At 42.6% G+C, this 27,500-nt stretch overlaps 2 protein-coding genes across 6 annotated transcripts in view; both read left to right on the forward strand.

Moving 5' to 3' along the window:
• The window catches only part of LOC135095124 (protein EFR3 homolog cmp44E-like), a 13,629-nt gene extending 4,180 nt beyond the window's left edge, over positions 1 to 9,449 (forward strand). The window contains exons 1-16 of one of the 3 annotated variants that reach the window (XM_063995883.1): positions 767 to 957; positions 1,497 to 1,623; positions 1,940 to 2,091; positions 2,350 to 2,502; positions 2,916 to 3,035; positions 3,167 to 3,327; positions 3,687 to 3,765; positions 4,108 to 4,243; positions 4,580 to 4,770; positions 5,153 to 5,245; positions 5,375 to 5,547; positions 5,975 to 6,206; positions 6,727 to 6,860; positions 7,417 to 7,545; positions 7,955 to 8,099; positions 8,401 to 9,449. In XM_063995883.1, the coding sequence (XP_063851953.1) occupies positions 1,518 to 1,623; positions 1,940 to 2,091; positions 2,350 to 2,502; positions 2,916 to 3,035; positions 3,167 to 3,327; positions 3,687 to 3,765; positions 4,108 to 4,243; positions 4,580 to 4,770; positions 5,153 to 5,245; positions 5,375 to 5,547; positions 5,975 to 6,206; positions 6,727 to 6,860; positions 7,417 to 7,545; positions 7,955 to 8,099; positions 8,401 to 8,757 (2,361 nt within the window). In that variant the 5' untranslated portion in view covers positions 767 to 957; positions 1,497 to 1,517 and the 3' untranslated portion in view covers positions 8,758 to 9,449. Of the gene's footprint in view, positions 1 to 766; positions 958 to 1,463; positions 1,624 to 1,939; positions 2,092 to 2,349; positions 2,503 to 2,915; positions 3,036 to 3,166; positions 3,328 to 3,686; positions 3,766 to 4,107; positions 4,244 to 4,579; positions 4,771 to 5,152; positions 5,246 to 5,374; positions 5,548 to 5,974; positions 6,207 to 6,726; positions 6,861 to 7,416; positions 7,546 to 7,954; positions 8,100 to 8,400 lie in introns of those variants that run through there. The other 2 variants (XM_063995884.1, XM_063995882.1) reach the window with 2 other exon arrangements.
• Positions 9,450 to 12,224: 2,775 nt separating this feature from the next.
• Positions 12,225 to 27,309, forward strand: LOC135095149 (protein EFR3 homolog cmp44E-like). Of its 3 annotated transcripts, none has more exons than XM_063995939.1 (16): positions 12,225 to 12,509; positions 17,815 to 17,941; positions 18,308 to 18,459; positions 18,716 to 18,868; positions 19,282 to 19,401; positions 19,533 to 19,693; positions 20,052 to 20,130; positions 20,475 to 20,610; positions 20,927 to 21,117; positions 21,496 to 21,588; positions 21,722 to 21,894; positions 22,334 to 22,565; positions 23,094 to 23,227; positions 23,797 to 23,925; positions 24,339 to 24,483; positions 24,783 to 27,309. In XM_063995939.1, exons 2-16 carry the CDS (start codon positions 17,836 to 17,838, stop codon positions 25,137 to 25,139), a joined length of 2,361 nt encoding a protein of 786 aa, XP_063852009.1. In that variant the 5' UTR covers positions 12,225 to 12,509; positions 17,815 to 17,835; the 3' UTR covers positions 25,140 to 27,309. The 3 variants fall into 3 exon arrangements, with proteins under 3 accessions (XP_063852009.1, XP_063852007.1, XP_063852008.1); XM_063995937.1 differs by lacking the exon at positions 12,225 to 12,509 and adding an exon at positions 17,075 to 17,275 and having other exon boundaries at positions 17,716 to 17,941; XM_063995938.1 differs by lacking the exon at positions 12,225 to 12,509 and adding an exon at positions 17,078 to 17,275.
• The last annotated feature ends 191 nt before the right edge of the window (positions 27,310 to 27,500 follow it).

Here is a 27,500-nt window from a genome sequence, read left to right on the forward strand (position 1 = left end):
ATATATATATATATATATATATATATATATATATATATATATATATATATATATACCTATTTATCTAACTCCTTCATACCTTATTCAAAATTTCGACATCTCATGAAAAAAATAACTGCCGGATGAAGAATAGACAGAGAAAATATAGAAATAAAAAAAAATTAAACAAATCTCTTACATACACGCACCTAGACTACAAATTTCACGATAAAATTATAATAGGAATGTATCACGCCATCATGATGCAAGATGGAATATTCGAGGGTACCGCTGCTGAGACCGTACCGTGACTCAATGTACTTCCTATTTCTCCCCGTCATGCTTCTCGTCCTCTTTCCCTTCTTATCTTATAATTCCCGTCCCCGTACACCTCTTCTATTGCATATATGTCTTCTTTATCCTCACATTCTTTCTCCTTGTCCTTTAACTCATAATTCATCTCTATTAATCATGACAAACCTTATATAATTTGTATACCTGCCTTTTTTATTTTCGTTTTCCTCACCACTTCCATCATATTTCATTTTATCTTCCCTCCTCTTGATCTTCCTTCCTGGTCCTCCTGTTGATCTTCCCTCCTGGTCCTCACGGGCTTTCTAATAAGCATGACATGAGGTAGGGGCATTTAAACGGCGTAAATTTTGACGCAGCCAGGTATAATTTCTCGCATCTCTCTCGTTTCTTCTCTCATCTCCTTGCTACTCAATCATTCATTCTTCTTCAACACCCTATTCATCTTTCCTCTATGATCTTTTCCTCACGATCTTTATAATAAGCATGGTGCGAGGCGAGGACATTTAAGCCTGGCGGGGTAGTGAGATAACCAATGGAGGAGGTGAGGGTGGCGGCGTCCAACCAGCTCCGCGCATTCCACCTCCTGCCAGTGTGCTCAGGACCTCCTTGCCAGCCTTACCTCCCTCAGCCTCACGCCTTCCACACAGTCACCATGGCCGAACAGTACGTCCCCAAGGATGAGTATTACCCCCAGGACCTCGCGGGTGCGCTGGGAGATCCTTGTGTTGAGTGAAATGGGTGAAAATTGCGTATGTGTTGTATTGATGGGCCCATACCGGCTTGGTGGGTCCAGAATCTCCTCCGTGGCCGCTGGTTTGGGGTGTTAAGGGCGTATTACGGACGTTTCCGGTGCTTTTCCGATGCTTTAAGTCGTTTGTGTGGTGTTTTTGGGTGGCAGGTGTGTGTGGTTGGCGTTGTGTGCGTAGGAGATGGAGTTTGATAGATGGACAGTCTTGGGTGAACCTTCAATTTTGCTCCGTCACCTACCGTTCCACGCCACCCAGCGCATTATTTTTCACGTTTATCTTTATTTCACCCCATTCTCCTTTACCCTGCTGCTCCCATTACCTCCATTACGCATTCCTCTTCTTCATCGGTGCTAGCATGACCCAACCTACCTGAACCACCCATAACCATCTGAACCACCTGAACCATCCGAACCATCCGAACCGTCCGAACCATCCATGCTCTTCTCCCGGCAGGATGGACTGGTCAAGAGTAACATGGACAAGCTGATGTGGTATGCTATGAACTCCCCTGACAAATTGGACCGGATTGGGGAGTACCTAGCATACAGGTTGTTCAGGGACATCAACAGAAGGAAGACAGGTGAGGGGAGGGGGTGTGGGGTCAGGGGTGCTAGGGGGGGAGGGAGGGGGAGATGGGAAATGTAAGTAAATGAAGGGAAATGGGAAAAAGAGACAGAAAGGGAGGGAAATGTGATAACAGGGGAGAGAGAGAGAGAGAGAGAGAGAGAGAGAGAATCAATACAGAATACTAAAAATAAATAGTGTATCATTTATTTACATTTGAGAGAGAGAGAGAGAGAGAGAGAGGGCTGGCATTCCTTTTCAACATGACAACAATTAATACATTTCTTTCACTCCCTCTTGTAAACCACCACCACCACCACCACCACCTGCAGGATACGTCATCATATCAATGGATGCCCTGGACCAGCTGCTTATCTCCTGCCACGCCAACAACCTCAATCTTTTCGTCGAGTCTTTCTTGCAAATGGTACAGAAGCTTCTTGAGTCAACCGAACCTGCCCTTCAGCTGAGAGCCACACAGTCGGTGAGTCCTGGGAGTGTCTTAAGGTGTGCTGGGGTGTAGGAAGGGCTGTGACAAGGGTGTTTGAGGTGTTTAAGAGTGGAAGAGTGTTTGGGAGGTGTAGGGAAGGTTTCCAAGTATGTTTTGGGGTATGGGAAAGATGTTTGGGGCTGTTTAGGGGTATTTAGGGATGTTCTGGGGTGTAGAATAGATTTTCAGGGGTGTTTTGGGGATGTTTAGGGCATGTTTATCACCACCACTCACCCACGACCACTCCCGCAGTTTGAGAAGTTCGCCAACATCCGAGAAGACACTCCTTCTTATCACCGTCGTTACGATTTCCTGGTCAGCAAGTTCTCCTGCATGTGTTACTCCAACGATGACAACGAGGCAACACGAAAGCATCTCAGGACTGCTGGCATCAAGGGACTGCAGGTGTGTGTCTGTGTGTCTGTGTTGGGGACTCTTGTTGGTGTAGCTATACTAAAATGTGTGAGTTTTGGGATGTTTAAAGGTGTCGGAGTGGGTATTCTTGCCTTATTGTGTTTTTGTGGTGTTTGATGGTGTTTGGGTGTGTGGAGGTGGGTTTGTGGACTCTCGGTAGTGTAGTTGTACCCTCTCGTACCCTCATGTACCCTGTGAGTAATGTACCTTCTTGTCCTCTCTTAGTTGTGCACCTGTGTTGTTGGTGCTGCGTCAATACAGAGTTTTAAAAGGTGACTACACAAGCTTATGGTAATGACAGGTGGAAACAGGCAGGTATGTTTTGTACAGGGACTGTCATGTGCAGGGCTGACGGCTTCCTGCTCCAACCCTTGTGTTCTTATCCCTGTTCTTTCATCTCCCAGGGTGTGGTGCGCAAAACAGACTGGGACAACCTTGGAGAGAACATCTGGCTACCCACACATATGGAAAAAATTGTCCCATCACTTCTGTACAACATGCAACACAGCTCTTTGTACACTGAGGTAGGAAGGAGACAGAGTGAGGGGCAGAGAAGGAGAGAATATTTGATGAGGTGTAGAGGAGTTGGAACCATCTATACATGACCTCTGCCCACCCCCTCATTCAACTCTAACCCCGCCCTTTACCCCACCAGGAGACCAAGCCCACAGCAGATGCCCCAGACAACCACCACCACCACCACCACCAGGGGGACGGAGAGAAGGAACCACACGAATTGGCTGAAATGTGTTTACGGGAGCTTGTGTCGCGTGCCACTTATGGCAAGATACATAATGTTGTCAAACCTCTGCTGATGTGAGTCTGTGTGTGTGTATGTGTGTGTGTCTCTTTGTAGGTTCTGTGATATTTTTGTGACACATTTCACTCCTTTCGAAAGCCTCTACTTGAAGTGACACAGGTGTTTAATAGTGTTTTTATGGTTCTAGTGACAGGTTAACAAGATTCCTACATTTTTGACAGCAGAAACACTCTTTTAAGACCTTCCACAGCTTCCAAAAGGCTCTAGTTGAAGTATCACAGGTTTTCAAGGGTATTTTAATGGTTCTAGTGACAGATTAACTAAATTTCTGCATCATCAACAGTCATAGTGAAGGTGCAAGGATTTTCAAGGTTCTAGTGACATTACATATATCATTTGTAATCCTCACCTACAGGCACATGGACTTGCAGGGGCTCTGGGTCAACAATACATTTGCCGTACAGGTGTTCAAGATCCTTATGTACTCTATACAGGTGAGAGTGAGAGAGAGAGATTGTTTTGCTATTTATCATGTATTTTTTGTTAGTAAATATCTGTTTTGTTTATACTTTTCTTCTTTCCTTCTTTTTTTTCTCTTCTTTTTCTTTTTATCTTTTTCCTCCCTTCCCCTTCCCTTCTTTCTCCCTTTCCATCCCTTCTCTTTCATTCTCTACATCTCCCTTTCCCTTCTCTACCCTTCCTCCAGTCCTTCCCTTTCCCAAAATCTCCCTATTTACTTGGCACTAACAACAGAATACTAACCTAACCTATCTATCAACAACACTAACAATCTGACCTCTGACCTGACCTCTGACCTGACCTTGTTCTCCCCACAGGTTCAGTACAGCATAACGATCATTGAGCTTATCATGAGCCATCTTAACGAGAAGGGGAGTGAGTCAGCAAAGATCAGAACAGGCATTGCTGATGTGCTGTCGAAGGTCATACCCATCGCTGCCGGGGAGTGTATAGGTATGTGTGTGTGTGTGTGTGTGTGTGTGTGTGTGTGTGTGTGTGTGTTTATATTATTTGTGTTTACTGTTTTCTTTCTTTTTCCCTCCCTTTCCTTCCCTTCTCTTCCCTTCTCTTCTCTTCTCTTCTCTTCTCTTCTCCTCTCTTCTCTTCCCTTCCCCTCTCTTCTTCTCATCCTTTCTGTCCTCTTCTCTCCCCTTCACTCTCCACTCAAGACCACCAGTCATTCAAACCACCATCTGTTTGCAGGAACACAAGGAAACAGTAAAATAAAAAAATAAATAAAAAACACTCATCCCATCCACTCATCCACTCATCCACTCATCCACTCCCCAGGTCCGTCAGTCATCGAGATCATTAATTCCCTTCTGGAGCACATTCGAGCCTCAGTGGTGGGGGGGGCGAGTGGAGAGGAGGGGTCAGCGGAGAGGATGTACCAGGAGACCCTCATCCACGCACTTGGGGAGTACGCGAACCACCTGCCAGATTACCAGAAGGTGGATTCCATGGTGTTTATCTTGAATAAGGTGAGTGTGTGTGTAATTATTATTATCATTATTATTATTTTTTTTTTTTTTTGGGGGGTGGGGCTTTGAATTGTGTTTGTAATTGTAATGTCTTTTTTTTTAAGTTAATTTGTAATGTTTATGTTGAAAAAGGTGTGTGTGTGTGTGTTTGTCTGTATGCACTCACCCCCCACACACTAGATCTCCTAATAGGCACTAAGGTCACTGATTAAGGTCACTAATTAAGGTCACTGATAAAGGTCACTAGAGGTCACCAGTTAGCAGACCACCTTCACCACCCTTCCTCTTCCTCCTTTAGTTATCCCATCATCCTTCCCCCTTCCCCTTCACCCTCTTAGCCCATCACCCTCAGCACCTTCACCACCCCTTGCCTTACCCTCAGGTCCCCGGCAGTGACAGGGTGGATGACGTAGGCTCGCAACGTCCTGAGGCAGAGGTGAAGCTGCAACATATTCTTCTCAAGTCACTGCTTAAGGTATGTGCGTGTGTGTGTGTGTGTGTGTGTGATTTAAGATTCAAGAATATGAAAAGGGAGAAGGACAAAAAAGGAGAAAGAGAGAGAGAGAGCCTAACCTAACCTAACCTAACACCCTCAAACACACAGGTGGGGACGAAATACACCACAGAACAGTACAGCAAGACATTCGCACAGTCGTTCCTGGTGCGGCTGATGCGTTTGAGCATGTCCAGCGATGCGGAGGTGCGGCTGACAGTGCAACACATCCTGCACACACTGCTCGACCGGCACCACAATGCTCACAAGCTGGCCAAACCTACGTGAGTGTCTGGGGGCCTTCATTGTTTGTTTATTGTGTGTGTGTGTGTGTGTGTTTGTTTTCCTTTTGTGTGTGTTGTGTGAGTGTCTGTTTTCTTCTCTTTCTTCTTCTTCTTCATTGTTTGTATGTTCCTTCTCTTTCTTCTCACTGTTTTCTGCATTGTCTATGTGTCTGCTTTCTTCTCTTTCTTATTTCCTGTTTAACATATGTGCACGTGTGTGTGTGTGTGTGTGTGTGTGTGTGTGTGTGTGTGTGTGTGTGTGTGTGTGTGTGTGTTTTCTCCACTTTCATCTCTTTCCATCTCTTTTCAACTTAAGTGTCAGTGTCACCACCACATCTTGGAGAACAGCAAACCAGTCCTGCTCCTTCATCTTTACCTACTCCTCTTGCTCTTGCTCCTTCTGGTCACTCTCTCCCTCCTCCCACAGCCTGGAGATCACCAAGCTGGGCCTGACGTTCGCCAAACCGGTGCGACAGGACGTTAATTTCTGGCGTAAGTCGGGCACGGAGCTCCTGCTGTCGGCTCAGGAGAACTGTGAGTTTGCCAACAATACCCTGGCAAACCTGGAAGCTGTGTTCACCACCCTCATGCTGCTGCTGCTGGAGATCCGGTCCGATGATGTGATTGTGGATATTCTGAGGGTTATGTTTCACGTACAGGTGAGAAAGTAGTGTTTTTTTTAATGATTCTTAGGGTTTTGCTGTTTATTTTGTGTTGTGTTTGATGTGTTTGTGTGACAGTGCTTTGGTTTTTCTTACAGATTCATTTGTTTATTTATTTTGTGTCCATGTACCAACGCTGTCTTGTCCTGAAGCAGTGGTGGCCAAGACAAGGCACACAGCTTTCACCTTACACTCCCTCACACACTCTCTCAGCCCCTCAGTCCTGTATAGAGAGGAGAAAGTGTCCTGGTGGCAGTACATGCATACACATACACACACCAAGACTAGCTAGGACAAGATACACAACATTCATTAAAACAAACACAAAAACAAGTAAATAAACCAATAAAAAACAAAGAACTGCATAAATAACTCAATACATCATAAAAATTCAGACTTCCCACATCAGAGACATTACAGCTCAAAAAACAACACACACACACACACACACAAACAAACAAACAAACAAACATTACTTACTTTCAACCCTCACTACCTCCCCTCTCCCCACTCTCAGGGCGCGGCGCAGAGTGGGAGTGTGAAGGGTGCAGCTGCCATCCAACTGCACGGCCTGGTATCCTCAGTAATGATGGCTGTGGCTCACCTGGTCCCCACATTGAAGGATCATGTGGCTGCGGTCGTGAAGAACAGGTGAGGGCATGAGAGGGCCAGGTGAGAAGGGAAGGGAGGGAAAAGTTGATAGGTACATGGTAAGGTAAATAAATAGGTGAGGGGATGGGGAACAGAGGCAGGGAGGGAGGATAAGGTAGCTAGATAGATAGGGATAGATAAACAGACAGATAGATAGATAGATAGAGAGTAAGGTAATTAAAAAGATCAATGAACACGTTATCAAGGAAGAAAAGAGAGAGACAGAGATAGAAACAAAATCATCAAGGAAGAGAAAACAGATAAAGTGAGAGTTGGAGAGAGAGAGAGAGAGAGAGAGAGAGAGAGAGAGAGAGAGAGAGAGAGAGAGAGAGAGAGAGAGAGAAATTAAAAGACCATTAAACAGAGAGAAAGAAAAAGGGAAGAAAAAAGACACGAGAGAAAGAGAAATGTAGAAAACAAACTTTATCTTCTACAATTCACTTTTCTCTCTCTCTGTCTCTCTCTCAACATTTCCCTCCCTCCCTCCCTCCACTAAACCTCCAATCCGTCTCTCCCTCCTCTCTTCCCTCCACTAACCCAATTTCCCCCAATACAGGTCAGACCGCGCGACCCACCTGTTGCCTGACCTCCTGCCTCAGTACGACCCAACCCTGCCCTTTGCTGGCCTGCCCGAGGACCTTCTCTTTGATAATGCCACTGTTCTTGACCTTCTCAGTGGCACCAGGTGAGTCAGGAGCTGCAGGTGATAACAAGGCCGCAGGTAACAGTGGGGTGTTGGTGGGAATGCAAAAAAGAGAATAGAGAAACAGACAGACAGATAGACAGACAATGAGAAGCACTGGAATGTAAGATGTTATAGGGAGAAATTAATAAATAGAGAAATAAACACATGATAATTGAAGTGATTAAGAACAAACAGACAAACATAGACACTATTTTCCTAAGAATGCCTAGTTATTCTCTCTCCCTCTTTCCCGACATCCTGACAAACACACAAACATACAAACGAAAACACGATAATTTAAGCCACTGAGAACAAACAGACACAAACAGAGACAAAAGAAAAACACAGTAATTTTCTAAAAACACCACATTCTCTCTCACTCTCACTCTCTCACTCTCTCTCTCCACAGCTTGGATGAGAAGCGATTAACAGCCAGTGTGTCCAGCATGAAGCGTCGCCACTCAGGGGGACACAACACCTCAAACTCTGCCATGGACATCAACGCAATCAGTGTGGAGGTGGACAGTGCCTGCTCCTCGCCCGGCCTGCCTAGGGTGAGTGGAGGAGTCGAGGGGTGGATGACTGGGTTAATGGATGTGGTTGGGTGTGGATGAGTGGATGGGTGGAGGAGTAGAGGGTTCAGGATGGCAGGGTTTGGTTAGGTTGCCAATACAACACAGAGGTCTAGCTGAGAATCTTTCCTTGAATAGGCTGCAGACTTCCACATGCACACAGCAGATAATAGCCATAGAAACATACTCCCAGACACTCTCACATACTTTCAGACATACTCACAGACACTCCCAGAAACTCACAGACACTCCCAGACACTGACAGACACTCTCCCTACTGCAGAAGCCACTGGAGGAGGAGATCACCTTCGAGTCACTCAAGAAGGTGCTGATGGAGAGCCCAGAGCAGAAACGGAAAGCAGAGGAAGAGAAGCAGAGACGTCAGATTACAGAAGCCTTCATGACAGAATCGTTCGAAGCGCTGTTTGCCAAAATCCAAGCACGCCAGCCAGATAACCTCCACAATAAGTTGACGGAGATATTCAACCGCCTTCCACCGCCCTCCTCCACCGCCACCACCGCCTCCGCCACCACCACCACCGCCACAGCTGCTACGACTTGTGACTCCGCAGCTGCCCTCATCTCTGCCACCTCCAACTCCCCCTACCAGCTTCCCTACCCAGATATTATCATTTATTAACATTAGTTTGTGTCTCTCTCTCTCTCTCTCTCTCTCTCTCTCTCTCTCTCTCTCTCTCTCTCTCTCTCTCTCTCTCTCTCTCTCTCTCTCTCTCTCTCTCTCTCTCTCTCTCTCTCTCTCTCCTTCCTCTCTTTCAAGCCCAAACACACACACACACACACACAAACACACACACACACAATATTCTCTTTTATATTCCAAGAGATAACTAAGATAAATAATTGTTTGATACAGTGTTAGAGAGAGAGAGAGAGAGAGAGAGAGAGAGAGAGAGAGAGAGAGAGAGAGAGAGAGAGAGAGGGGGGGAGAGAGAGAGAGAGAGAAAGGGGGGCCACTCATAGAGATTAAAGTTTTAGATTTTCTTTACTAAACTTAAGCAATTTTATATTTAATTTAATTCACATTTAGACTTTTATTTTTTTTATTTATTTCTACAGTGAGATGGTTTGTGTGTGTGTGTGTGTGTGTGTGTGTGTTGTGAGCATAGTGATGGATTGTGTCGGAAATAGAAAATAATGTTAATTCTGCCTTTTGACTTGATTTGTATATATTGCTTAGACACAGAGAGAGAGAGAGAGAGAGAGAGAGAGAGAGAGAGAGCAGTTTAGTAAAATCCTCAAGACAAGAGAAATGATGATAATAATAATAATAATAATAATAATAATAATAATAATAATAATAATAATAATAAACAAGACAGTTTTTGCCACTATATAACTTGTATAGATAATATTTTTTTTGTTTTCATAATATTTTGTCAAATATTTTGTTTCTCACCACTTTTTAAACTCCCAACAAACTATTTTGCATTTATGACTCTCTATACATATGTGTGTGTGTGTGTGTGTGTGTGTGTGCATTTGTGTGTATATTCATGCATCTAGTAGTAGCATACAGCCAGCGTGTGCGTGTGTGTGTGCGTGCATGCATGTGTATGCATGTCAGCCTTTTAGAAGCAAGACACTAGATAGTTACAATTAAATGTCTGTAAATATAATAAGCAAAAGAGGGAAAGAAAGATTTAAACATTTGAATTAAGTATCATTACCAATTAAGTCCACACAAAGTACTGTAAACTCACACAAACCCGTCACAGTGTTGCCAGTGTGGGTGTGTGGGGCGGTGGTGCAGTGGCTAGCAGCTTGCCTCACTGTAGGGGACCCAGGTTGGAGTACTGGGTGTGGGAGAGATGGCTTATGCAGTTGTTGTTCTCATTTGAGGGTTTGGCGTCATGTACAAGTCCCCTCCAGCTGTTTCTCTCCCTTACATCTTCCAATACTACCTCCTCCTTCTTCTGCTCTCCCTTGGCTGTTTCTCCAGTAAGGATTGGGCATCATGTACAAGCCCCCTCCAGTTGTTTCTGTCCCTTGCATCTTCCTCAGTGCCTCCCATCACCTGCAGTTCCATCTCACTCTCTGTCTTCCCCTTGATCTTCCTCCCCACGCTCTCTGTTACCCAGTGGCAGGTCTGTCCTCAAGGCTTACATTCTTAGCTGTTCCTTCCCTCATGCATACAATTTTCAAAGGCCACATAGAGAAATATACACATTCTCACTGCTCTTTCCCCAGTGATTATGTAGAAATATTGTTAAACTGTCACTGTAGTCATAAAAACATCCTTGAAAAATACTGTTTATCAGGAAAAGAGTTGAAATTGAAGGTGGAAGTGTTTGAGAATGTGGACTTTAGTTGGGAGACTGTCTGTGTGGTGGTCTGTTTGTGTGACTCCTGACAAACTGAGGAGAGAGTGAGAGAGTGCAGTTATGTCTCTCCCACTCCCTCTCTCCCGTTGATGGTAGAGGAAATAGATAAGAGATTGAATTAAGAGTACTGCCATCCTGTCTTGAAAGACAGAATGTTAAGAGAGAGAGAGAGAGAGAGTGCAGTTATGTGTCTCTCTCTCTCTCTTTCTCTCTTTCTATCATAATCTTGTCACTTATAAGAAAGAATATGTTAGAGGTTGAGTTAATCTTGTGGATAATGAGTGAAATACTACCACCAGTTTAGGAAGTATTAGAAAACAGGATGATGTGTTAAGTATGTAGTATAGATTCCTGTTTGGCTTTGATTGAGTTGAAGGAAATTATATAAGCTTTAAAAAGACAGTTGAAAATGTGAAAATAACAATAATGAATGTATGCATTTGATAAAGTAAAAATAGTTTGAAGTTGAAAATATATATAAAATAAATAGTTGAAATATGAAAAAAAGATAATTAAGTTTTATATTTAAGTCTGTTCTCTATCAGGTTTTCTTTCAATTAATAAAGAGAAAAGTAAAAGAAGAAACATATATATATATATATATATATATATATATATATATATATATATATATATATATATATATATATATATATATATATATATATATATATATACAAAAATATATATATTGGGCTTTCAAATAATAGATTTCTTTTTCTTTATTCATTTATTATATTTTTCTTTCACAATATACTCCACATTTCTGCTTCCATGTCTTATCTTAAGGGTGAATTTTGTATATCTTGAAAGGCCTTCTTAGTCTTAGTGGAGGGGGGAGGTGGGCTGAGAGGGGGAGGGGTGTAGGCACCTAGATGTGTAATAATTGTTGTACAGTGTGCCTGTGTGTGTGTGTGTGTGTGTGTGTGTGTCATTGTTAATGAAAATGTTACGTTTTTAGACTTAACACTACCATCACTACTATTATTACTAACTTAACACTAACATCACTACTACTATTACTACTACTTCTACTACTTCTACTACTACTACTACTACTACTGCCACTACTACTACTACTGCCAGTATTATCACCACCACCAACACCAGTAATGTTTTCTTATTTATTAGTCTTATTCACAAATATTGGGCCACAGTTTCATATTCAGGTATTTTGTTCATGTTCAGGTGTGTGTGCGTGCGTGCGTGCGTGTATCAGTCCTGTGCATGATTGCAGCTTTATGTATGGGTTACTTTAATAAATAAGATGTGTGAAAACGTTTATTTATTTACCTTTTATTTATTTTTATTTTCACAGAAGCCATCCTTTTTTTTTTTCTTATTCAAATTTGTGGTTTTGATAATGTTTTGTTGGTTTTCCTTACGTAAAAAAATCATTTGATAATAACAAGAACAAAAAAAAAAATCATGACTTTTACTGATTTTTTTATTTATTTATTTATTTTTTTTTTTTTTTTGTATTCAATTTGAACTATGGAAACAAAATAGCGCGGGTGGAAAGGGTTAATGGTGTGTGTTTGCATGTGTTTGTGTGTATGTGAAGGTGTTCAAATGTGTACGTATGTATGGTGACATGTATATTGTAATGAGCAAACTACACCGTTATCAGTTTAGTAGTAACAATAATATTAAGTAATAATAAGTAATAATAATAAGTAGTACAATAATACGGCCAAAACAATCTGGCAACGCTGAACTGTGCTGCCTGACAAAACCAGTCAGTGTGTCGCATCTATGGGTGGTGTTAGTACGCTAGTACGTTAGTACAACTCCCAGCCTGACGGAATTTTTTTTTTTTTTTTGTGTGTGTGTGTGTAACCACGCCTACACAGTGGCTGCCAAGGCTTAGCCATGAGTTAAACCTTCTTTAGCTGGTAATGAGGAAGGCGTGGGCTCTAGCAGTAGACACCCGAAGGCAGCAGTGGATAAAAACAAGCAAAATAAAGAAAAGTTTGGCTGTGAGAAGGTGCTAGACAGCCAGCCATAGTGACGAGGAAGCAGGACCACCACCATCACCACCACAGGGAAGGTAAGGTCAGGAAGTGTCAGAATAAATTTAGGTAACTTAACGTAACTTTTTAATGAATAAATTTAGGTAACTTAACGTAACTTTTTAATGAATAACTGAACAATCCACAGTTTTAACTCATTTTAACGCATCTCACCTAACCTCCAGCACAATATATCCCTATGTCAGCCTCGTCTCGTTGCTAAAAACCGTAAAATTTAACTTAATCATAATGTAAACAATCTGGGTCATCTCTATTTATCTGCCATTATCTATCTTATCTGTGAGTGTTTTAAACCAATACTGTCGCAAAGCGGAGCCACATGACCTAGCTTTGATATCCGCTCGTCAGATATACCTGCCATTACTTAGTTTAAGTTTGGCGAGGGTTTAAATTAGTGAGAAGGGTTGGTCGTCCCCTCCCCTGGCCCCCGACCGCCATCTTGGATAAGGCTCCCCTGCCCCCTCGGTTCCAATATTATTTTCCTTGATTTCCGAAGTATTTTATTTCGGCTTGTAGCTAAGATTTTATGGTTTGTAAAAATATTTCGTTGTTTTTTAAGTTATTTGAGCGCATGTGTTGCGTGAAAAGTGGTGATTTTGGCGTTGTTTTTGTGTAAATAAGAGGGCCGTTTTCGGCGTATTTTTTTACGGTCCCATAACTAGATTTTTTATTTCAGCCTGTACTAGGTTCTTATTGGTTTTAAAAAATAGTTGGTGTTTTTTTAAGTGTGTTGCCGTCCCGCTCAGTGAAATGCGTGCACCGTACACTTGTTTTTATTCGTGTTCAACTTGCAATAATATTGAATTTTTTTTCGGTACATTTTTTTATTTGTGCTTGTAGCTCACTTTAAATGTTTTTAGAAAATAGTTCAGATTTTTTAAAGTGTTTTCCGTTATGTTTAAGCCAGAATGGGTGGACATTTGAATGATTTTAAATGGGGTGAAAGTTCCAACAGTTTCCAGATACTTCTTTTTAAATATCTTTAATACTACTGCGTTTTGAAATGTGTTGTTATTTTTGGCATTAGTTAAAATGTGTGGCAAGTCTGAATTTATAAAGCATTCCTGTCTAGCTGCGTTTTATAGAGGGGTCATTTTCAAAATGAAATACGTACGTACGTAAATAGCGGTCCCTGTGACGTCATCAACCCCCCGCCGTGACGTCACAAGCCCCCCCCAGGCCGTGACGTTACCTCCCTTCCCTAACTCCTTCCCCTGGTACCTTCCCTAACTCCTTTCCAGTCCCTCCCAGTAAATATTCAGTGTTTTTTTTTTCAAGGTATTTCAAGGTGTGTGTGTGTGTGTGTGTTGCCTTGTCTTACGTTGTACAGATCCTTATGCAGTGTGTGTGTGTGTGTGTGTGTGTGTGTGTGTGTTGCCTTATCTTTCGTTGTACAGATGGTGATGCAGTGTGTGTGTGTGTGTGTGTGTGTGTGTGTGTGTGTGTGTGTGTGTGTGTGTGTGTGTGTTGCCTTATCTTTCGTTGTACAGATGGTGATGCAGTGTGTGTGTGTGTGTGTGTGTGTGTGTGTGTGTGTGTTGCCTTATCTTTCGTTGTACAGATGGTGATGCAGTGTGTGTGTGTGTGTGTGTGTGTGTGTGTGTGTGTGTGTGTGTGTGTGTGTGTGTGTGTGTTGCCTTATCTTTCGTTGTACAGATGGTGATGCAGTGTGTGTGTGTGTGTGTGTGTGTGTGTGTGTGGTGTGTGTGTGTGTGTGTGTGTGTGTGTGTGTGTGTGTGTGTGTGTGTGTGTGTGTGTGTATGTTGCCTTGTCTTACGTTGTACAGATGCTTATGCAGTGTGTGTGTGTGTGTGTGTGTGTGTGTGTGTGTGTGTGTGTGTGTGTGTGTGTGTGTTGCCTTGTCTTTCGTTGTACAGATGCTTATGCAGTGTGTGTGTGTGTGTGTGTGTGTGTGTGTGTGTGTGTGTGTGTGTGTGTGTTGCCTTGTCTTTCGTTGTACAGATGCATATGCAGTGTGTGTGTGTGTGTGTGTGTGTGTGTGTGTGTGTGTGTGTGTGTGTGTGTTGCCTTGTCTTTCGTTGTACAGATGCATATGCAGTGTGTGTGTGTGTGTGTGTGTGTGTGTGTGTGTGTGTGTGTGTGTGTGTGTGTGTGTGTGTGTGTGTGTTGCCTTGTCTTTCGTTGTACAGATGCTTATGCAGTGTGTGTGTGTGTGTGTGTGTGTGTGTGTGTGTGTGTGTTGCCTTTTCTTTCGTTGGACATATGCTTATGCAGTGTGTGTGTGTGTGTGTGTGTGTGTGTGTGTGTGTGTGTGTGTGTGTGTGTGTGTGTGTGTGTGTGTGTTGCCTTGTTTTTCGTTGTACATATGCTTATGCAGTGTTTGTGTGTGTGTGTGTGTGTGTGTGTGTGTGTGTGTGTGTGTGTGTGTGTGTGTGTGTGTGTTTTGAAAATGTACGCGCGCGCGCGCGTACATTTTTTGCAGTGCTTTGAGTATGTTTTGGGGATGTTTCGGTGTATGTTGGTGTGATTATTTTGGGGCTTTGGGAATTTTGTAATCATGTTGGCGATAGTTATGGGGGGGTGTCAGGCTAGATGCAGGATGCTTGCGCTAAGACGACAGATTTTAAGGTGTTTTGGGAAGGAGGTGTTATATAAGAAGTGTGTCAGGGGTGTTGTAATGTGCGTTGTGATATATGAAGCTATTAGGTGCACGTGTGGGGGGAAGGGGGCAGTCTGTAGGGCGGGTATGCAGATGTATGGGCACGAGTAGGGGGGTATTGAGGGTAATAGAGTTCGGGACGAGTATGGGGGATAAATGAAGAGATACACAATTGATAGACGTTAATTCACATGCCTCAGTATGTTGCAAACCTCCCTCTCTGGCTGGCCTTTTGCGTGGTGTTGAGTGGTGGTGGGAATTGACAGAATATTTACGAGAGGAAGGAAATTAATGAAAATAATATCGTGTGTAGTAATAGTAGCGGTAGTAGAAGCTGCTGTTGCTAGTAATAGTAGTAGTAATAGCGGCTGCTGTTTCTACATGAGTTACCGATCCAAAGACCAGGCTCAGGAAAGATCCCCAACCACCTGAAGAGTTAGGATCAAGATCAAGACAGGAGTGACGCAGCACACGTCACTCATTTAATCTTCCACCCGATAAGACAAGTAAAGGACAGGGCCAGCAAAATGAAGTTAAGAAACAGGCTTAACACTAATAAAATGACGCACACTAATATATATCGTAGGTATTGGCTCAGAACTCTCTCTCTCTCTCTCTCTCTCTCTCTCTCTCTCTCTCTCTCTCTCTCTCTCTCTCTCATATATATATATATATATATATATATATATATATATATATATATATATATATATATATATATATATATATATATATATATATATATATATATATATATATATATATATATATATACATATATATATATATATATATATATATATATATATATATATATATATATATATATATATATATATATATATATATATATATATATATATATATATATATATATATATATATATATATATATATAATTTTCCTATTTTCGTGTTTTGGAAGCAAGGCGAGGTAATATTGCAAAACAGAACAAAGTCTTTTTGTTGTGGTTATATATATATATATATATATATATATATATATATATATATATATATATATATATATATATATATATATATATATATATATATATATATATATATATATATATATATATATATATATCGTTATATAACCACAACAAGAGACTTTATTCTGTTTTGCAATATCACCTCGCCTTGCTTCCAAAACACGAAAATAAGTAGAAATAGGATATATATATATATATATATATATATATATATATATATATATATATATATATATATATATATATATATATATATATATATATATACCTATTTATCTAACTCCTTCATACCTTATTCAAAATTTCGACATCTCATGAAAAAAATAACTGCCGGATGAAGAATAGACAGAGAAAATATAGAAATAAAAAAAAATTAAACAAATCTCTTACATACACGCACCTAGACTACAAATTTCACGATAAAATTATAATAGGAATGTATCACGCCATCATGATGCAAGATGGAATATTCGAGGGTACCGCTGCTGAGACCGTACCGTGACTCAATGTACTTCCTATTTCTCCCCGTCATGCTTCTCGTCCTCTTTCCCTTCTTATCTTATAATTCCCGTCCCCGTACACCTCTTCTATTGCATATATGTCTTCTTTATCCTCACATTCTTTCTCCTTGTCCTTTATCTCATAATTCATCTCTATTAATCATGACAAACCTTATATAATTTGTATACCTGCCTTTTTTATTTTCGTTTTCCTCACCACTTCCATCATATTTCATTTTATCTTCCCTCCTCTTGATCTTCCTTCCTGGTCCTCCTGTTGATCTTCCCTCCTGGTCCTCACGGGCTTTCTAATAAGCATGACATGAGGTAGGGGCATTTAAACGGCGTAAATTTTGACGCAGCCAGGTATAATTTCTCGCATCTCTCTCGTTTCTTCTCTCATCTCCTTGCTACTCAATCATTCATTCTTCTTCAACACCCTATTCATCTTTCCTCTATGATCTTTTCCTCACGATCTTTATAATAAGCATGGTGCGAGGCGAGGACATTTAAGCCTGGCGGGGTAGTGAGATAACCAATGGAGGAGGTGAGGGTGGCGGCGTCCAACCAGCTCCGCGCATTCCACCTCCTGCCAGTGTGCTCAGGACCTCCTTGCCAGCCTTACCTCCCTCAGCCTCACGCCTTCCACACAGTCACCATGGCCGAACAGTACGTCCCCAAGGATGAGTATTACCCCCAGGACCTCGCGGGTGCGCTGGGAGATCCTTGTGTTGAGTGAAATGGGTGAAAATTGCGTATGTGTTGTATTGATGGGCCCATACCGGCTTGGTGGGTCCAGAATCTCCTCCGTGGCCGCTGGTTTGGGGTGTTAAGGGCGTATTACGGACGTTTCCGGTGCTTTTCCGATGCTTTAAGTCGTTTGTGTGGTGTTTTTGGGTGGCAGGTGTGTGTGGTTGGCGTTGTGTGCGTAGGAGATGGAGTTTGATAGATGGACAGTCTTGGGTGAACCTTCAATTTTGCTCCGTCACCTACCGTTCCACGCCACCCAGCGCATTATTTTTCACGTTTATCTTTATTTCACCCCATTCTCCTTTACCCTGCTGCTCCCATTACCTCCATTACGCATTCCTCTTCTTCATCGGTGCTAGCATGACCCAACCTACCTGAACCACCCATAACCATCTGAACCACCTGAACCATCCGAACCATCCGAACCGTCCGAACCATCCATGCTCTTCTCCCGGCAGGATGGACTGGTCAAGAGTAACATGGACAAGCTGATGTGGTATGCTATGAACTCCCCTGACAAATTGGACCGGATTGGGGAGTACCTAGCATACAGGTTGTTCAGGGACATCAACAGAAGGAAGACAGGTGAGGGGAGGGGGTGTGGGGTCAGGGGTGCTAGGGGGGGAGGGAGGGGGAGATGGGAAATGTAAGTAAATGAAGGGAAATGGGAAAAAGAGACAGAAAGGGAGGGAAATGTGATAACAAGGAAGAGAAACAGAGAGAGAGAGAGAGAGAGAGAGAGAGAGAGAGAGAGAGAGAATCAATACAGAATACTAAAAATAAATAGTGTATCATTTATTTACATTTGAGAGAGAGAGAGAGAGAGAGAGAGAGAGAGAGAGAGAGAGAGAGAGAGGGCTGGCATTCCTTTTCAACATGACAACAATTAATACATTTCTTTCACTCCCTCTTGTAAACCACCACCACCACCACCATCACCACCACCACCAGGATACGTCATCATCTCAATGGATGCCCTGGACCAGCTGCTTATCTCCTGCCACGCCAACAACCTCAATCTTTTCGTCGAGTCTTTCTTGCAAATGGTACAGAAGCTTCTTGAGTCGACCGAACCTGCCCTTCAGCTGAGAGCCACACAGTCGGTGAGTCCTGGGGGTGTCTTAAGGTGCACTGGGGTGTAGGAAGGGCTGGCAAGGGTGTTTGAGGTGTTTAAGAGTGGAAGAGTGTTTGGGAGGTGTAGGGAAGGTTTCCAAGTATGTTTTGGGGTATGGGAAAGATGTTTGGGGCTGTTTAGGGATATTTAGGGATGTTCTGGGGTGTAGAATAGATTTTCAGGGGTGTTTTGGGGATGTTTAGGGCATGTTTATCACCACCACTCACCCACGACCACTCCCGCAGTTTGAGAAGTTCGCCAACATCCGAGAAGACACTCCTTCTTATCACCGTCGCTACGATTTCCTGGTCAGCAAGTTCTCCTGCATGTGTTACTCCAACGATGACAACGAGGCAACACGAAAGCATCTCAGGACTGCTGGCATCAAGGGACTGCAGGTGTGTGTCTGTGTGTCTGTGTTGGGGACTCTTGTTGGTGTAGCTATACTAAAATGTGTGAGTTTTGGGATGTTTAAAGGTGTAGGAGTGGGTATTCTTGCCTTATTGTGTTTTTGTGGTGTTTGATGGTGTTTGGGTGTGTGGAGGTGGGTTTGTGGACTCTCGGTAGTGTAGTTGTACCCTCTCGTACCCTCATGTACCCTGTGAGTAATGTACCTTCTTGTCCTCTCTTAGTTGTGCACCTGTGTTGTTGGTGCTGCGTCAATACAGAGTTTTAAAAGATGACTACACAAGCTTATGGTAATGACAGGTGGAAACAAGCAGGTATGTTTTGTACAGGGACTGTCATGTGCAGGGCTGACGGCTTCCTGCTCCAACCCTTGTGTTCTTATCTCTGTTCTTTCATCTCCCAGGGTGTGGTGCGCAAAACAGACTGGGACAACCTTGGAGAGAACATCTGGCTACCCACACATATGGAAAAAATTGTCCCATCACTTCTGTACAACATGCAACACAGCTCTTTGTACACTGAGGTAGGGAGGAGACAGAGTGAGGGACAGAGAGGGAGAGAATATTTGAGGAAGTGTAGAGGAGTTGGAACCATCTATACATGACCTCTGCCCACCCCCTCATTCAACTCTAACCCCGCCCTTTACCCCACCAGGAGACCAAGCCCACAGCAGATGCCCCAGACAACCACCACCACCACCACCACCAGGGGGACGGAGAGAAGGAACCACACGAATTGGCTGAAATGTGTTTACGGGAGCTTGTGTCGCGTGCCACTTATGGCAAGATACATAATGTTGTCAAGCCTCTGCTGATGTGAGTCTGTGTGTGTGTGTATGTGTGTGTCTCTCGTAGGTTCTGTGATATTTTTGTGACACATTTCACTGCTTTCGAAAGCCTCTAGTTGAAGTGACACAGGTGTTCAATAGTGTTTTTATGGTTCTAGTGACAGGTTAACAAGATTCCTACATTTTTGACAGCAGAAACACTCTTTTAAGACCTTCCACAGCTTCCAAAAGGCTCTAGTTGAAGTATCACAGGTTTTCAAGGGTATTTTAATAGTTCTAGTGACAGATTAACTAAATTTCTGCATTATCAACAGTCATAGTGAAGGTGCAAGGATTTTCAAGGTTCTAGTGACATTACATATATCATTTGTAATCCTCACCTACAGGCACATGGACTTGCAGGGGCTCTGGGTCAACAATACATTTGCCGTACAGGTGTTCAAGATCCTTATGTACTCTATACAGGTGAGAGTGAGAGAGAGAGAGAGATTGTTTTGCTATTTATCATGTATTTTTTGTTAGTAAATATCTGTTTTGTTTATACTTTTCTTCTTTCCTTCTTTTTTCTCTTCTTTTTCTTTTTATCTTTTTCCTCCCTTCCCCTTCTCTTCTTTCTCCCATTCCATCCCTTCTCTTTCATTCTCTACATCTCCCTTTCCTTTCTCTACCCTTCCTCCAGTCCTTCCCTTTCCCAAAATCTCCCTATTTACTTGGCACTAACAACAGAATACTAACCTAACCTATCTATCAACAACACTAACAATCTGACCTCTGACCTGACCTCTGACCTGACCTTGTTCTCCCCACAGGTTCAGTACAGCATAACGATCATTGAGCTTATCATGAGCCATCTTAACGAGAAGGGGAGTGAGTCAGCAAAGATCAGAACAGGCATTGCTGATGTGCTGTCGAAGGTCATACCCATCGCTGCCGGGGAGTGTATAGGTATGTGTGTGTGTGTGTGTGTGTGTGTGTGTGTTTATATTATTTGTGTTTACTGTTTTCTTTCTTTTTCCCTCCCTTTCCTTCCCTTCTCTTCCCTTCTCTTCTCTTCTCTTCTCTTCTCCTCTCTTCTCTTCTCTTCCCTTCCCCTCTCTTCTTCTCATCCTTTCTATCCTCTTCTCTCCCCTTCACTCCACACTCAAGACCACCAGTCATTCAAACCACCATCTGTCTGCAGGAACACAAGGAAACAGTAAAATAAAAAAATAAATAAAAAAAACACTCATCCCATCCACTCATCCACTCATCCACTCCCCAGGTCCGTCAGTCATCGAGATCATTAATTCCCTTCTGGAGCACATTCGAGCCTCAGTGGTGGGGGGGGCGAGTGGAGAGGAGGGGTCAGCGGAGAGGATGTACCAGGAGACCCTCATCCACGCACTTGGGGAGTACGCGAACCACCTGCCAGATTACCAGAAGGTGGATTCCATGGTGTTTATCTTGAATAAGGTGAGTGTGTGTGTAATTATTATTATCATTATTATTTTTTTTTTTTTTTTGGCGGGGTGGGGCTTTGAATTGTGTTTGTAATTGTAATGTCTTTTTTTTAAGTTAATTTGTAATGTTTATGTTGAAAAAGGTGTGTGTGTGTGTTTGTCTGTATGCACTCACCCCCCACACACTAGATCTCCTAATAGGCACTAAGGTCACTGATTAAGGTCACTAATTAAGGTCACTGATAAAGGTCACTAGAGGTCACCAGTTAGCAGACCACCTTCACCACCCTTCCTCTTCCTCCTTTAGTTATCCCATCATCCTTCCCCCTTCCCCTTCACCCTCTTAGCCCATCACCCTCAGCACCTTCACCACCCCTTGCCTTACCCTCAGGTCCCCGGCAGTGACAGGGTGGATGACGTAGGCTCGCAACGTCCTGAGGCAGAGGTGAAGCTGCAACATATTCTTCTCAAGTCACTCCTTAAGGTATGTGCGTGTGTGTGTGTGTGTGTGTGTGTGTGATTTAAGATTCAAGAATATGAAAAGGGAGAAGGACAAAAAAGGAGAAAGAGAGAGAGAGAGCCTAACCTAACCTAACCTAACACCCTCAAACACACAGGTGGGGACAAAATACACCACAGAACAGTATAGCAAGACATTCGCACAGTCGTTCCTGGTGCGGCTGATGCGTTTGAGCATGTCCAGCGATGCGGAGGTGCGGCTGACAGTGCAACACATCCTGCACACACTGCTTGACCGGCACCACAATGCTCACAAGCTGGCCAAACCTACGTGAGTGTCTGGGGGCCTTCATTGTTTGTTTATTGTGTGTGTGTGTGTGTGTGTGTGTGTGTGTGTGTGTGTGTGTGTGTGTGTGTGTGTGTGTGTGTGTGTTTGTTTTCCTTTTGTGTGTGTTGTGTGAGTGTCTGTTTTCTTCTCTTTCTTCTTCTTCTTCATTGTTTGTATGTTCCTTCTCTTTCTTCTCACTGTTTTCTGCATTGTCTATGTGTCTGCTTTCTTCTCTTTCTTATTTCCTGTTTAACATATGTGCACGTATGTGTGTGTGTGTGTGTGTGTGTTTTCTCCACTTTCATCTCTTTCCATCTCTTTTCAACTTAAGTGTCACTGTCACCACCACATCTTGTAGAACTTCAAACCATTCCTCCTCCTTCATCTTTACCTACTCCTCTTGCTCTTGCTCCTTCTGGTCACTCTCTCCCTCCTCCCACAGCCTGGAGATCACCAAGCTGGGCCTGACGTTTGCCAAACCGGTGCGACAGGACGTTAATTTCTGGCGTAAGTCGGGCACAGAGCTCCTGCTGTCGGCTCAGGAGAACTGTGAGTTTGCCAACAATACCCTGGCAAACCTGGAAGCTGTGTTCACCACCCTCATGCTGCTGCTGCTGGAGATCCGGTCCGATGATGTGATTGTGGATATTCTGAGGGTTATGTTTCACGTACAGGTGAGAAAGTAGTGTTTTTTTTAATGATTCTTAGGGTTTTGCTGTTTATTTTGTGTTGTGTTTGATGTGTTTGTGTGACAGTGCTTTGGTTTTTCTTACAGATTCATTTGTTTATTCATTTTGTGTCCATGTACCAACGCTGTCTTGTCCTGAAGCAGTGGTGGCCAAGACAAGGCACACAGCTTTCACCTTACACTCCCTCACACACTCTCTCAGCCCCTCAGTCCTGTATAGAGAGGAGAAAGTGTCCTGGTGGCAGTACATGCATACACATACACACACATACACACACCAAGACTAGTTAGAACAAGATACACAACATTCATTAAAACAAACACAAAAACAAGTAAATAAACCAATAAAAAACAAAGAATTGCATAAATAACTCAATACATCATAAAAATTCAGACTTCCCACATCAGAGACATTACAGCTCAAAAAACAACACACACACACAAAAACAAACAAACAAACAAACAAACATTACTTACTTTCAACCCTCACTACCTCCCCTCTCCCCACTCCCAGGGCGCGGCGCAGAGTGGGAGTGTGAAGGGTGCAGCTGCCATCCAACTGCACGGCCTGGTATCCTCAGTAATGATGGCTGTGGCTCACCTGGTCCCCACATTGAAGGATCATGTGGCTGCGGTCGTGAAGAACAGGTGAGGGCATGAGAGGGCCAGGTGAGAAGGGAAGGGAGGGAAAAGTTGATAGGTACATGGTAAGGTAAATAAATAGGTGAGGGGATGGGGAACAGAGGCAGGGAGGGAGGATAAGGTAGCTAGATAGATAGGGATAGATAAACAGACAGATAGAGAGATAGATAGAGAGTAAGGTAATTAAAAAGATCAATGAACATGTTATCAAGGAAGAAAAGAGAGATAGAGAGACAGAGAGAGAAACAAAATTATCAAGGAAGAGAAAGCAGATAAAGTGAGAGTTGGAGAGAGAGAGAGAGAGAGAGAGAGAGAGAGAGAGAGAGAGAGAGAGAGAGAGAGAGAGAGAGAGAGAGAGAGATTAAAAGACCATTAAACAGAGAGAAAGAAAAAGGGAAGAAAAAAAGACACGAGAGAGAAAGAGAAATGTAGAAAACAAACTTTATCTTCTACAATTCACTTTTCTCTCTCTCTGTCTCTCTCTCAACATTTCCCTCCCTCCCTCCCTCCACTAAACCTCCAATCCGTCTCTCCCTCCTCTCTTCCCTCCACTAACCCAATTTCCCCCAACACAGGTCAGACCGCGCGACCCACCTGCTGCCTGACCTCCTGCCTCAGTACGACCCAACCCTGCCCTTTGCTGGCCTGCCCGAGGACCTTCTCTTTGATAATGCCACTGTTCTCGACCTTCTCAGTGGCACCAGGTGAGTCAGGAGCTGCAGGTGATAACAAGGCCCCAGGTAACAGTAGGGTGTTGGTGGGAATGCAAAAAAGAGAATAGAGAAACAGACAGACAGATAGACAGACAATGAGAAGCACTGGAATGTAAGATGTTATAGGGAGAAATTAATAAATAGAGAAATAAACACATGATAATTGAAGTGACTAAGAACAAACAGACAAACATAGACACTATTTTCCTTAGAATGCGTAGTTATTCTCTCTCCCTCTTTCCCGACATCCTGACTAACACACAAACGTACAAACAAAAACACGATAATTTAAGCCATTGAGAACAAACAGACACAAACAGAGACAAAAGAAAAACACAATAATTTTCTAAAAACACCACATTCTCTCTCTCTCTCTCTCACTCTCTCACTCTCTCTCTCCACAGCTTGGATGAGAAGCGATTAACAGCCAGTGTGTCCAGCATGAAGCGTCGCCACTCAGGGGGACACAACACCTCAAACTCTGCCATGGACATCAACGCAATCAGTGTGGAGGTGGACAGTGCCTGCTCCTCGCCCGGCCTGCCTAGGGTGAGTGGAGGAGTCGAGGGGTGGATGACTGGGTTAATGGATGTGGTTGGGTGTGGATGAGTGGATGGGTGGAGGAGTAGAAGGTTCACGATGGCAGGGTTTGGTTAGGTTGCCAATACAACACAGAGGTCTAGCTGAGAATCTTTCCTTGAATAGGCTGCAGACTTCCACATGCACACAGCAGATAATAGCCATAGAAACATACTCCCAGACACTCTCAGATACTTTCAGACACTCTCACATACTCACAGACACTCCCAGAAACTCACAGACACTGACAGACACTCTCCCTACTGCAGAAGCCACTGGAGGAGGAGATCACCTTCGAGTCACTCAAGAAGGTGCTGATGGAGAGCCCAGAGCAGAAACGGAAAGCAGAGGAAGAGAAGCAGAGACGTCAGATTACAGAAGCCTTCATGACAGAATCGTTCGAAGCGCTGTTTGCCAAAATCCAAGCACGCCAGCCAGATAACCTCCACAATAAGTTGACGGAGATATTCAACCGCCTTCCACCGCCCTCCTCCACCGCCACCACCGCCTCCGCCACCACCACCACCGCCACAGCTGCTACGACTTGTGACTCCGCAGCTGCCCTCATCTCTGCCACCTCCAACTCCCCCTACCAGCTTCCCTACCCAGATATTATCATTTATTAACATTAGTTTGTGTCTCTCTCTCTCTCTCTCTCTCTCTCTCTCTCTCTCTCTCTCTCTCTCTCTCTCTCTCTCTCTCTCTCTCTCTCTCTCTCTCTCTCTCTCTCTCTCTCTCTCTCTCTCTCTCTCCTTCCTCTCTTTCAAGCCCAAACACACACACACACACACACACACACACAAACACACACACACACAATATTCTCTTTTATATTCCAAGAGATAACTAAGATAAATAATTGTTTGATACAGTGTTAGAGAGAGAGAGAGAGAGAGAGAGAGAGAGAGAGAGAGGGAGTGGGAGAGAGAGAGAGAGAGAGAGAGAGAAAGGGGGGCCACTCATAGAGATTAAAGTTTTAGATTTTCTTTACTAAACTTATGCAATTTTATATTTAATTTAATTCACATTTAGACTTTTATTTTTTTTTATTTATTTTTACAGTGAGATGGTTTGTGTGTGTTGTGTGTGTGTGTGTGTGTGTGTGTGTGTTGTGAGCATAGTGATGGATTGTGTCGGAAATAGAAAATAATGTTAATTCTGCCTTTTGACTTGATTTGTATATATTGCTTAGACACACAGAGAGAGAGAGAGAGAGAGAGAGAGAGAGAGAGAGAGCAGTTTAGTAAAATCCTCAAGACAAGAGAAATGATGATAATAATAATAATAATAATAATAATAATAATAATAATAATAAACAAGACAGTTTTTGCCACTATATAACTTGTATAGATAATATTTTTTTTGTTTTCATAATATTTTGTCAAATATTTTGTTTCTCACCACTTTTTAAACTCCCAACAAACTATTTTGCATTTATGACTCTCTATACATATGTGTGTGTGTGTGTGTGTGTGTGTGTGTGCATTTGTGTGTATATTCATGCATCTAGTAGTAGCATACAGCCAGCGTGTGCGTGTGTGTGTGCGTGCATGCATGTGTATGCATGTCAGCCTTTTAGAAGCAAGACACTAGATAGTTACAATTAAATGTCTGTAAATATAATAAGCAAAAGAGGGAAAGAAAGATTTAAACATTTGAATTAAGTATCATTACCAATTAAGTCCACACAAAGTACTGTAAACTCACACAAACCCGTCACAGTGTTGCCAGTGTGGGTGTGTGGGGCGGTGGTGCAGTGGCTAGCAGCTTGCCTCACTGTAGGGGACCCAGGTTGGAGTACTGGGTGTGGGAGAGATGGCTTATGCAGTTGTTGTTCTCATTTGAGGGTTTGGCGTCATGTACAAGTCCCCTCCAGCTGTTTCTCTCCCTTACATCTTCCAATACTACCTCCTCCTTCTTCTGCTCTCCCTTGGCTGTTTCTCCAGTAAGGATTGGGCATCATGTACAAGCCCCCTCCAGTTGTTTCTGTCCCTTGCATCTTCCTCAGTGCCTCCCATCACCTGCAGTTCCATCTCACTCTCTGTCTTCCCCTTGATCTTCCTCCCCACGCTCTCTGTTACCCAGTGGCAGGTCTGTCCTCAAGGCTTACATTCTTAGCTGTTCCTTCCCTCATGCATACAATTTTCAAAGGCCACATAGAGAAATATACACATTCTCACTGCTCTTTCCCCAGTGATTATGTAGAAATATTGTTAAACTGTCACTGTAGTCATAAAAACATCCTTGAAAAATACTGTTTATCAGGAAAAGAGTTGAAATTGAAGGTGGAAGTGTTTGAGAATGTGGACTTTAGTTGGGAGACTGTCTGTGTGGTGGTCTGTTTGTGTGACTCCTGACAAACTGAGGAGAGTGAGAGAGTGCAGTTATGTCTCTCCCACTCCCTCTCTCCCGTTGATGGTAGAGGAAATAGATAAGAGATTGAATTAAGAGTACTGCCATCCTGTCTTGAAAGACAGAATGTTAAGAGAGAGAGAGAGAGAGTGCAGTTATGTGTCTCTCTCTCTCTCTTTCTCTCTTTCTATCATAATCTTGTCACTTATAAGAAAGAATATGTTAGAGGTTGAGTTAATCTTGTGGATAATGAGTGAAATACTACCACCAGTTTAGGAAGTATTAGAAAACAGGATGATGTGTTAAGTATGTAGTATAGATTCCTGTTTGGCTTTGATTGAGTTGAAGGAAATTATATAAGCTTTAAAAAGACAGTTGAAAATGTGAAAATAACAATAATGAATGTATGCATTTGATAAAGTAAAAATAGTTTGAAGTTGAAAATATATATAAAATAAATAGTTGAAATATGAAAAAAAGATAATTAAGTTTTATATTTAAGTCTGTTCTCTATCAGGTTTTCTTTCAATTAATAAAGAGAAAAGTAAAAGAAGAAACATATATATATATATATATATATATATATATATATATATATATATATATATATATATATATATATATATATATATATA

This window comes from Scylla paramamosain, chromosome 47, assembly GCF_035594125.1.
Source record: "Scylla paramamosain isolate STU-SP2022 chromosome 47, ASM3559412v1, whole genome shotgun sequence".
NCBI lineage: Eukaryota > Metazoa > Arthropoda > Malacostraca > Decapoda > Portunidae > Scylla > Scylla paramamosain.

Bases quoted from the DNA above. Each gene is read 5' to 3' on its own strand.
- LOC135095149 (XM_063995937.1), top strand. From the start codon at position 17,797: ATGCTCTTCTCCCGGCAGGATGGACTGGTCAAGAGTAACATGGACAAG. The intron at 17,942-18,307 runs GTGAGGGGAGGG...CACCACCACCAG, and splicing joins CATCAACAGAAGGAAGACAG to GATACGTCATCATCTCAATG. The intron at 19,402-19,532 runs GTAGGGAGGAGA...TTACCCCACCAG, and splicing joins ACAGCTCTTTGTACACTGAG to GAGACCAAGCCCACAGCAGA.